General features: G+C 41.1%; 1 protein-coding gene across 1 annotated transcript in view; it reads left to right on the forward strand.

The window, feature by feature from the left end:
* Nucleotides 1-11,612, forward strand: part of CEP85 (centrosomal protein 85) — a 2,011,196-nt gene that overhangs the window by 682,705 nt on the left and 1,316,879 nt on the right. Inside the window, exon 8 of the mRNA XM_044083921.1 lies at nt 3,877-4,029. Within this exon, the coding sequence (XP_043939856.1) occupies nt 3,877-4,029 (153 nt within the window). The remainder of the gene's footprint in view (nt 1-3,876; nt 4,030-11,612) is intronic.

Below are 11,612 nucleotides of genomic sequence, written 5' to 3' on the forward strand. Positions count from 1 at the left end.
CGTTGCACCTGGTGGCATGGGAGTCTGTGTCATCAGAGAGTTGGGTGCTTCAGATAATTTCCAGAGGCTATTCAATCCCATTTGTGTTGCTCCCTACATCTTACAAACACCTCTCAGACGTACTACCCATGCAAAGGGAGGCAGCAGCGCTAGAGGTTTCCAAGCTGCTAAAAAAACGAGCCATCGAACCCGTCACCCAGATCAGTCCGGATCGGGCATTTACTCCAGGTTCTTTTTGGTGCCAAACAAATGAGGGACTTGAGCCCTATTCTGGACTGGTCTACTCTGAACCTGTCAGTTGCCATAGAGAAGTTCCGGATGGTCACTTTACAGTCCATCCTGCCGTACATGCAAGAGAGTGACTGGATGTGCTCGTTTGACCTCTAGGATGCCTATCACATAAAGATGCACAGGAGCTCCAGGAAGTTTCTACACTTCCGACTAGGAGCCAATCATTATCAATTTCGAGCCTGAGGCTGCAGGGGATTCAGGTCTACCCTTACCTGGACGATAGCCTCCTTACTGCTCCCACCAAGCGTCTACTTTTTCAGACCAGAGACTATTTCCTACATCTTGCACACTATCTAGAGATTACAATCAACACAGCCAAATCTTTTCTGAACACTGTCCATGTTATAGAATACATTGGAGCACGGATAGACACGTTACAGACAAAGGTTTTCCTGACCTTGAAGAGAGTTTAAAATTTAAGGATGCATGTCGCCTTCAATTACCGATCTCATCTTCCCTCAGCAGAGTTTGTTTTAAGGACCCTAGGTTCTGTGGCAGTGACAATAAAACTTCTACCATGTGCTAGCTTACATATGCGAGTGCAACAGTGGACTCTAGCGGTGCAATGGTCTTTGTTGGATCTTCCTTTGTTGCACCCAATACACATCAGCAGAGTCTGCAGGTCATCCCTTCTATGGTGGATGCAGTCTTCGGAAATCTTTGAAGGACGACCTTTTGTTCCAGCCCCTGACCTAGTCACAGTGACCACCGACGCCTCCCAGCTAGGATGGGAGGGCATTGTTCGGGAAGGACAGTCCAAGGCATGTGGTCCCCGATCGAGACCAGTTTGCATATAAACGCTCTGGAGATGAGGGCGTTTTTTTAGCGTTGCAGGCCCTTCATGCCTTTCTAACTCTGGTAACCATTGCAATCCAGTCAGACAACATGTCGGTGGTCTGGTATATCAACAAACAGGGAGGGACAATATCTTACCCTCTTTGTCGCGAGGCCATGAGAGTTTCAGAATGGGTGATCTCCACCAGTTTTCTGGTAGCAACGCATATTCTGGGGCGGTCCAACATTCTGACGGACAAACTAAGCCGGGCTATTCTGATGCCTTATGAGTGGTCTCTGAATCCTTCATTAGTGGAGCAGATCTTTCTAGAGTGGGTTCAGCCCTGCTGCGATCTCTTCGCATCTCCTTCCAGTGCGAAGTGCTGTGAGTTCTTCGCTCTGAACGCCCCACCGGGGAGTCCCCCAGAGATGCTCTAGTCTATGTTTGGCCCCTCCAAGTCTTCTTTATGCTTATCCTCCTGTTCCCCTTATTCTGAAGTTCCTACAGAAGGCTTGTCGATTGAGGAGCAAAGTGATCCTCATTGCCCCATTTTGGCCTCACCAGGTATGGTTTCCCTTCCTTTGGTCTCATCTTCTAGCTACTCCTTGGATCTCATTTCGCACCCCTCAAGGGTCCCTCATATGAATCTGGACATTCTGAAGCTCACAGCTTTGTTGCTCCAGTTCCCTTAATTGCTAGGACTCCCAGATTGTCTTCTTCGGTCAGGTCAGCTCATAAGTCGTCCACCAGGAAGATTTTTCACAGCAAATGGAAGCATTTGTCCTTTTGGACTTCTCAAAGGAGTTTAGATCCTTTCATGACTCCAGTTCTGGCTATTCTTGACTTTTTGGCAATTATTTTTCAACAAGGGGCTAGCTTGTCTACCGGCAAAGTTCAACTAGCCACCATTTCTCATTTTCATGTGGTGAGAACTCTGCTTCTTTGGCCTCTTCCAGATTGTGCAAAGCCTTTATCACAGGTACCTTCCACTTAAGTCCTCCAGCCAAAGATCCTATCCCCCCATGGGACCTTACTATGGTACTTCAAGTATTGGTTGCTCCTTCATTTGAACCTGCAGCAACCGCAGATCTTAAGTTTTTGTCCTGGAAGACCGCCTTTCTAGTGGCTGTCTACCTCTGCTAGGAGGGTTTCCGAACTTCAAGCATTGTCTGTCAAGGTCCCATGCACTATTTTCCACAAGGACAGGGTTTCTCTTCGCACCAATCCTTTTTTTCTCCCAAAAGTAGCATCGGATGTTAACATCAGTCAAACTATCAATCTGGTCTTTTTTCAAAATTTTACAAACAAAATTGAATACAAGTTGCATTTGTTGGATGTTCATAGACAGTTACGGTTCTATTTTCACAGGACCAAAACTTTTCGTAAATCTGACCAGTTTGTGTATTTTTCTAAACCTTTTTTGGGTAAACTTATTTCCAAGGAGACCATTGCCAGGTGGATCTCCCTATGTATCCTTCAGATCTATAAGGATAAAGGTTTGTCTCCTCCGGGTCAGGTTATAGCTCACTCTATAAGGTCCATGGCTACTTCTGCAGCTTTTTGGTCGAGAGTATCCTTAGACGACATCTGTTCTGCGGCTACTTGGTTCTCATTTCATACGTTTATTTCTCACTATAAACTGGATTTTATTTCTCGAAGGAGAGCATCCTTTGGTTCCACAGTGCTCTGGAGTATCCTTCCATGAGGGCCATCCAGGTGTTCGGTAGCTGGGGACTCTGTCTCACAGGTTGAAGATCAAATTAAGTAAACTACTTCAGGACGTTATGTACTCACCTTAACGTTTCATCTGAGTAGTTCTACTTCATTTGTCTTCAACCGTCCCTCCCGCCTTCCTCCTGGCCTTAACATATGGACAAAGCTCATAGCTGGCTTCTTGTATGTGTAAGGTGTTTTGTGATCAGGTTGTTCAGTGGAGGGTGCAGCATACACGATCTGAGGGTTGGAAGGTAGTGGTGGGTGTATTATGGGTAGGGGAGCTTGGAGCTCGGAGCAGATGCTTGTGAAGTTGCCGGCTCGGATCTATTATGGATCCGATACCCACAGGTTAAAGACAAATGAAGTAGAACTACTCAGATGTAACATTATGGTGAGTACATAACTTTTTTCCATAAGTAATCCAAAATTAGGCACCGGAGACCAGCACTTCCAACACACAAGTGATTTATATGTTCAATCACAGCAAAAGGAAAACACATCCACAAATAACAAAACGCTGATAAAAACACTTCCCCTTACGTTTTCGTCTCATCGAACTTCATCAGATGGGCAAAAACCTCATAGTTACTTAGTTAAATAACTTTTCCTGTTTGAATAGACCAATGAAATCAGTGATTCAATTAGTTACCAAGATACAGAGAGTGGATTCTAAACTGCATGTTACAGTCTTACTAGTCTAGCACCATCTGGTGGACAAATAATAAAACACATGAAAATGTATATAAAATCAAGAATTCACTTAATTAAATAAACCAGGATAAAATAACATGAATATACATAAAAATGTAAAAAAAAAATGTTCCCAATTTTGCAGACCTGAGCTTGAATACAGGTTTTATAGACACCATATCATTAAGTCCTGAAATGTTGCAAGCATCTAGGACTAATTGCCAATATAGTTCCCTGTATTTGAGTCTGGTCTCCCATGGCCCACCCCTGGGGTCTATAGGGACCACCTCTATCATGAAAAATTGTTACTCTGCTTTTGGACATGCCTGAAGATGTTTGTACAGGGCGTTGTTATCATTTTTCTTCCTTAAGTCATAATTCACTTATGAACATTATATTTGCAGGTAAAAGGAAGGGAAAAGTACATAAGCAGTCTTAAGAAGAAAATGCAAAAAGAACTTGACCAGAATCGGGAGAAACAACAGAGAATTGAAACCCTAGAACGCTATCTGGCTGACTTACCAACGCTGGAAGACTATCAGAAGCAGACTGAGCAAGTAATTGTCTAAGAGTTTGTCTAAATTTTCTTTTTAGCTGCATTCAGATATTTAACTTAGCTGGTGTTAATGTGAAATCAGTATAGCTTGTTAGAGATTACCAGTCAGAAATAAATTCTAATAGAATGTTGAGCTCAAAACATTTTTCCTGTTTGAAGCTTTTCTAAATCGTTCAAAATCTGATAGCTAGATCCTAAAACCTTTGACGAAGGATTTTCTTTGCACATTTTTAGCTAGTTTGAAGTTGGTATGTGTGTTGGGCCTTGTTTGATGGGTCTTTTAGTTGGATTACTCCTGTTGTATTTTTATTTCCTTTTCATACAGATTACATCCCAATCCTTGCCATTTATGGAAAATATTCCAGTTCATATGACTTTGTTTTATTGTTTACCTTCTGAAACTTGTCAGAATTTTACAGATGGTTTAAGGAAGCTTCTTGGAGGACTTAATGTCAGAGTCCTGCTCATCAGTCTGTGCTATGCCAGAGATTTGCATATGGGATTTGACACAGAGGATACTGGAAGTAGGGCTGGATGTCTGTGGTTTTCTGCTATTTGCAGGGGTGAGAATTACCCCTGATAAGAAAATGCTGTGTTCTATTCAGGTCTCACTTCAACTAAGGATTTATGACCTTTGAGAAGCACATCACCAGCTTCCACCTAGATTAGATGCATCCTGGGGTGATTGCTTCACCTTTCCTCTTGATTGAATGGCTTGATCTTAAGCTTATCCAATCTTGTATTATGGAGTGACCCCTCTCACCACCAAATTGTTGATGGTGGATACTTGAGGGCCAAGGGCATAAAAGATGTAATCAGTACACAGTAGTATAAAGACTTTGTGAATATTGTTAGTTGCTACTGCTGTGAGACACTAGCTGAACTGCTCCCACTAAGATTCCAGCAGCATGCTATAATCATAAATCCAGCAGTTTAAAAATTAGTGGATGCTATACAATGTAGAGAGTAAAGTGAAATGGAACCTTTTAAAGAGTTATTAAAGAATACTATCTAGGTTGGCATTACTGTTGGATGGAAATGGTTGAAGTAAGACTGCAGCTAACAAGGCAAAGTTACAGTACGTCTTTCCAATGTGTTGATACCCTGTGTAAGACTTCATGTAAGGAACCAGCATTAGTAGCTATGTAAGCTTTGGTGTCATAGTGTTGAGTCCCTAAAATTTACTTATTAATTGGTTCAGATTTGTTAATCAGGGTAATATGCTGATTCCGAAAGATTAATTTCAGCAATTGCAGAGCTGTGAAGCACAGAAAGGATGTGCATCTTTTATTGATAACTGATTCCAGCATTTGTGAAAGAGTTGCATTTCTGGCACATTGACTGCCGTCAGTCAAGGTAGCTCTTGTTCCTGCAGCACCGTATTAGTCCCGGACAACAGATGTATTTAATTAAATTTATTTATTTAGCTACCAGGATGCTCTGGCTGAACATAACCCCTTTTCAGAGGAGGCCTGGATAGAAAAGCTCCATATGAATTTATACAAAATAATAAATACGCTTTTGTAATACAATTTTCAAACTGTTGTACATCAGAAAATAAGTAGAAATTTCAACCATGACCTAGGCTCCAGAAGCAGCGTACATTCAGCATAATGTAACAGTGAGTGCAACTTGTATAGTGAATTGCGAAAGATTATAGAGCAAATGCCCTCTACTTGTTCTTTAAACACCCCTAGAACACACAAAAGTTTAGATCTAGTCGGTTGCATCTCAAATTATGCAGGTCACCAGCCTCAGAAAGATGTTAAATATACATCTAGCTGTGATAGCTTTTTGATCAGCTCTCAAACCAGATTCTGCAAATTGTGACCATTATCTGATTTATGAATGTAAAAGAATTATTTCAGAACTATTTGCATTAATCTTTTACTTTGGGGAGTAAACATTCCAAGTCAAGACCTTGCGAAACATGCCAAATCTGTTACAAGTGCGCTAGCCTGTTTAAAGCATTTACAGTGTTTTTCTGTTAAGTTACTTTTCTGTTGAAAAAAGAAATAAAACAAACAAAAAACATCCTTGTTTCCCACCTTTTCTGAACTAGAGTAGTCCAGATTTCAGGTTTTGCTGAATTCTGGGCTGTGGTATAAGTTCCTGTGTTGCTCATATCCTTACTTGGATAGGCAATGTTACAGTTGCCTTATGTACACAGACAGCCCTCTCCTCCTTCCAACAAACTCAAATGTATGTGAGAGATGCAACTATACAGCCAAACTGGAGGCGGAGCTCTCTCAAACCAAGACTGGCACAGTCAGTCAGGAGGAGAAGGAAACTACTCGCACCACACAACCAGTCTCACATAGACAAATCACATCAGCAAACATGACACATAAACTCACAAAAACATACTCGGAGGCTCTAAATAAAAATCTGCCAAAGCAGCAGAGACCTCCAAAGCAGACATTCAAGCAACCACCACGCCTCAACAACTTTCATGTAACACATACTTCACAAAGTCAGTGTGCCACACAGTAGCAGCCCTTAAGGCTAAGTAATGCACCTAATACACTAGTAATAGGAGACTCTGTTGTCAGGCACACTGACATCCTGCTCACTAGACTGAACAAAGGGAAGGTCACTGTAAGCTGCCTGTCGGGTGCCAGGATCCGCCACATAACACAAGCACTCCGGTCACTCCACAGCAGGTACAAATATGACTCTGTCATTGTCCATGAATGACCTGAGATGTACCTCCCTGGATTACATGAAAAGAGACATAGAGGAAGCTCTCTGATCATGTAGCCCAGGCCGGTATGACCCTGACCCTGAGTAGCATCTTGCCCTCACCAAGAATGATGCCACAGTATAAAGACAAAATGATCAATTTCAACAATTGGCTAAGCTATTGGTGTCATTCAAAGGGGATCCCAGTGTCTGTCAGCCTGAGATGACACGTTGCTTCACCAGGGACGGCTTGCACCTGTCACCCTTAGGTTTTCGAATACTGGCTAAAGTTCTTGCCACCCCCATAGTGCCTTTTTTTAGGCAAGGCTCAAAAGACAAAACCACCTCCATAGACAATACCAGATACAAAAAAGTAAGGGTAATGCTACTCAACGCCAGAAGTCTAAACCTCAAGATGCACGCACTCGAGGCACTCCTTAGTATGGAGAAAATTGATATCTGTGCAGTGACAGAAACCTGGTTCAAGGCTCCAGAGAGCACCCCAGCACTATCAGGACTCAACTCATACCATACTTTTCGGCCCCAGAACTCGGACCGAAATACTAAAGGCAGGGGAGTATCCATCTTCATCAAGGATACCCACATCTCCAGGTTAGTGGCACTGCAAGAGGCATCGGAGACCCACCAGGTGCAATTAACAGAGGGCAAAACTGCTTTTCAGTTTGTAGCTTGCTACAGATCACCCACCTTGTCTCAGGACCCCCACTCGGCATTCCTGAGAACACTGGAGAATATGAAGGTCTCACCAAACACCATGATTTTGGGGGATTTCAACTACCCAAACATTGGGAAAACTACTCAAGTCCCAACTCCTTTGCCCAATGGTTCCTTGAGTTTATAAACTCAAATTCCTGTTGGTCACCGCTCCCACAGGAGGGGACAGCATATTGGACCTGGTCATCACCAACATGGGGGATCATTGTTCCACACCAGAAGTAAACCCCTTGTTGGTAAGATCAGACCACAAACTAATCACAATGGACATTCACATTCCGACCCCACCCCCGGCCAAGGAAACCACTGTGAAAAATCTCTCAAAAGCAAACTTCACACTTCTCAAGACCGAGGTGGACAGTTTTAAAGCCCCCGGGCAAATGGAAAATGCTATCCAAACTGCAAAATCCTTTATAAATGCACTCTATGAGCACCTACAGGAATGCATGGATCATGCCATCCCAAGTAAAACCAAGACTCACCTCTCCAAACACAGGAGACCATTCTGGTGGACCCCGGCCATAAATAAGCTATACAACAGAAGGGGGAAACTATTACATGATAGGGCAAAATCCCAAAAAGGGAAGGCATCCCTGATCAGTATTAGCAAGAAGCTTCGCTCAATCATAAAATCATCAAAGGCTAACTTCGAAAGAAAAATCACCAAAGACTCTAAAGATAATCACAAGGCGTTCTTTAGCTACATCAAGAATCTGGGTAGCAACTCTCAGATCTGCTCAGAGCTGGTGCAAAATGGCACAAAATACACTGAACCCACTGACATTGCCAACATCCTGGCGGACAGGTTCAGTGCAAACTTTACCCCCCCCCCCCAAAAGGGCCTTTGTCTATCCCAGAAGAATGCAGTCCCCCAGTCATCACAGACACACAGGTGAAAGCAGCCCTTTCCAAAGTAAAAACACAGCATCAATGGGACCTGATGGTATCCCGGGCTGCGTCCTACACGAGCTCCAAAAAGAACTAAACCCTCACATAAACTCACTGTTCCAACTCAGCCTTACCATGTACCCAAAGAATGGCGTAGCAACAGTAATCCCACTCCACAAAGGTGGCGCCACAACGGATCCCGGGAACTGTCGTCCCATAAGCCTGACTAGCCTGGTCTGCAAGGCTATGGAGCGCATTATCATGGATCTCATAAACAAAGACATTGGGAACCTCCAGACATTGGATCCTACCCCAATCCGTCTTTGTTAAAGGCAGATCTTGCCTCCTAAACCTAGTTGACTTTTTTGAAATAGCTACCAAATGAGGGAAAGGTAGTCCACACAGCCTACCTGGACCTCGCAAAGGCCTTCGACACAATACCCCACTCTGGCATCATAAATAAGCTTACCAGCTTAAATATCAACCCATATGTCACAAGATGGGTTGCAAACTGGCTCAGGGATAGAACTCACATGGTCAGAGTTGCGGGTGCCATTTCCGACTGTAAACAGGTTACAAATGGCGTCCCACAGGGCTCAGTCCTGGGACCCCTCTTGTTTGGTATATACTTTTATTTTTATACATATATATATTTATACATTTTTACTGCTTGTATCTTACTGTCCATATCAGCAAACAAGATCCTTTCAGTTTCTCAGATTTTGTCAACTTTAGTCTCCTCCCAAGTATTCTTAGCTGCCATAACAACCCTTTTTAATCCATTCTCCTAAATACATTATTTTATCATGTCCCTTAAATATGGGTATTGCTCAACTCATATTTGCCTTTGATTTGATGATGTTTTTTTTCCATCCATTTCAACCTGTGGGCTATCTGATCTGACCAGATCTGAAGCTGGCAGATCAGAATCTTCAGCACCAGCTTCTCTCCCTTCATACACTGCACATCTAAATCTCCCTATATCTTGTTTTCCGATTCCAAGGTCAGACATGCTGCAGTGAAGCTCCATGCAACTAAGTGCTTTTGTTCCGCATCCGCCAGGTCATTTTGATAGCTTTCCCCTCTGCTGGTTGTAGTGTGTGATCTTTTTCTCCTGCAAATTGTTTTATTTATTTATTTATTTTTTTATTTTTAATCTAGTGAATTGGTTTTCGGTAGTGTTTTCTCCAGTTTGCGGTTCCCATTTTAGCAAGCAAAGTTTTTATTTTTGACTCTTTGTATGTAACACGTGTGGGTGGGTGTGTGTGTATATATATCTATATCTATATCTATATCTATATATTACACGTACATATATATATATGTATGCACACATACCTATATATACACACACACACACATATATATATATATATATATACACACACACATATATATACACACATATATATAAATATATATATACACACACACACACACACAGACACACACACACATATGCATATATACATATATATATATATATATATACACACACAGACACGCACACACATATGCATATATATATTTATGTATATATCTATATATACACACACATGCATATATATATATATATATATATATATATATATATATATATATATATATATATATATACATACACACATATATATATATATACAATATATATATAGATGTATATATGTATATATATATATATAATATACACACATGTATACATATATGTACACACATATATAGACACACACACACATATATACATATGTATATATACATATATATAATATATATATATTATATATATATATGCATATATTATATATATATATATATATATATATATATATATATATATATATATATTCACACATCTATGTTTATATACATGTATATATGCATGTATACACACACACACACACACACACACACACACACACACACATATATATATATATAGGTTCATATTAGATGGTTGACAAAGCAAAAGATCGACACTAACTTGTTCGACTGCAAATGAACGAAACGTCATATAAACGTAATTTCAAATGGACGACTGTCATATGTCCGACAAAGTAACGGCTCAGAAGAAGGAATCATTGCAAACGTAAATATGTCTTTACGTACAGAACAGGTCAATGACAGTGTAGATAACACTGCATATTGAATACATATCACAGTCTCCAGTTAACCCTTGACAAAATAAACTAAATTGCAACAAATGAAAACCACGTCTTCTCTCACTTAAATACTCGCGTGGTTTACAGCAATGTGTGCTCTGCACCGAAGACACCATGGCCAACGCTCAAAACAGCAGTCCTGGAGAAATAGGCTGTATCTATCATAGCGTAAAATCCCAGAAGGTGAAGCCAATACTAGTTATTGACAACTACTTGTACTACCTAGAGCGTACAAGAGAAAATAGGTGATATTGGGCGTGTAACTTAAAATTTCAGAACGTTGCAAAGGTAGAGCTGTGACTACCTATTTGCCAAATGGCGATAAATTGGAAAAGTCAGTTGCTCACTGTCATGCTGCAGACCCAGGTGAAATGCAGAAGTACCTGGTTTGTAGTGATTTAAAACGTAGAGCAGCTTTGGCAAGGGACACACCATCCCTAATTGTAGACGATGCTCTAGCATCGACCTCCTTAAGTACCATACACTCCCTGCCTCCTAGACCAGCCCTTTTACAGCAGGTAAATCGAATTAGACGTGGTAAAACCATGTCTACTAAGAAAACTGAATTGTCTCTGGATAAAATAGACTTCAGTCAATTTAAGTTGAAAAGTGGTGCATTTGTCAGTAAAGCCATGTCAGATAACGCTACTGGGACAAACGTAGTGGTATTTACCACCTTAGATAATTTACAAGACCTAAGCCAATCCAACATATGGCTTATGGATGGTACATTCTTCAGCAAAGGTGTAACTGTACGCCAATTGTATAGCATACATGGTATGCTAAAACATGGTTCAGAGATTAAATTTGTACCACTGATTTATGCATTGATGCCTAAAAAGTCCCTCAAAGCTTATAATTATCTGTGGAACTCTATATTTTGTCTACTAACAGCACACAAATTGGACATGGCAGTTAAATTTGTATTGTGCGACTTTGAAATCGCGGCTTTGAAAAGCATTAGAATAAACATTCCTGATGTGTGTTCTAAAGGATGTTTGTTCCATTTCGGACAAAATATCTGGAGAAAGGTGCAATCACTAGGTTTATCTACAACGTATAATAAGTCTTCGGAACTGCAACTGGCTGTGAAGTCCCTCGTAGCGTTAGCCGCCTTGCC

This window comes from Protopterus annectens, chromosome 1.part1 (genome assembly GCF_019279795.1).
Source record: "Protopterus annectens isolate FY-2018-M chromosome 1.part1, PAN1.0, whole genome shotgun sequence".
Taxonomy (NCBI): domain Eukaryota; kingdom Metazoa; phylum Chordata; order Ceratodontiformes; family Protopteridae; genus Protopterus; species Protopterus annectens.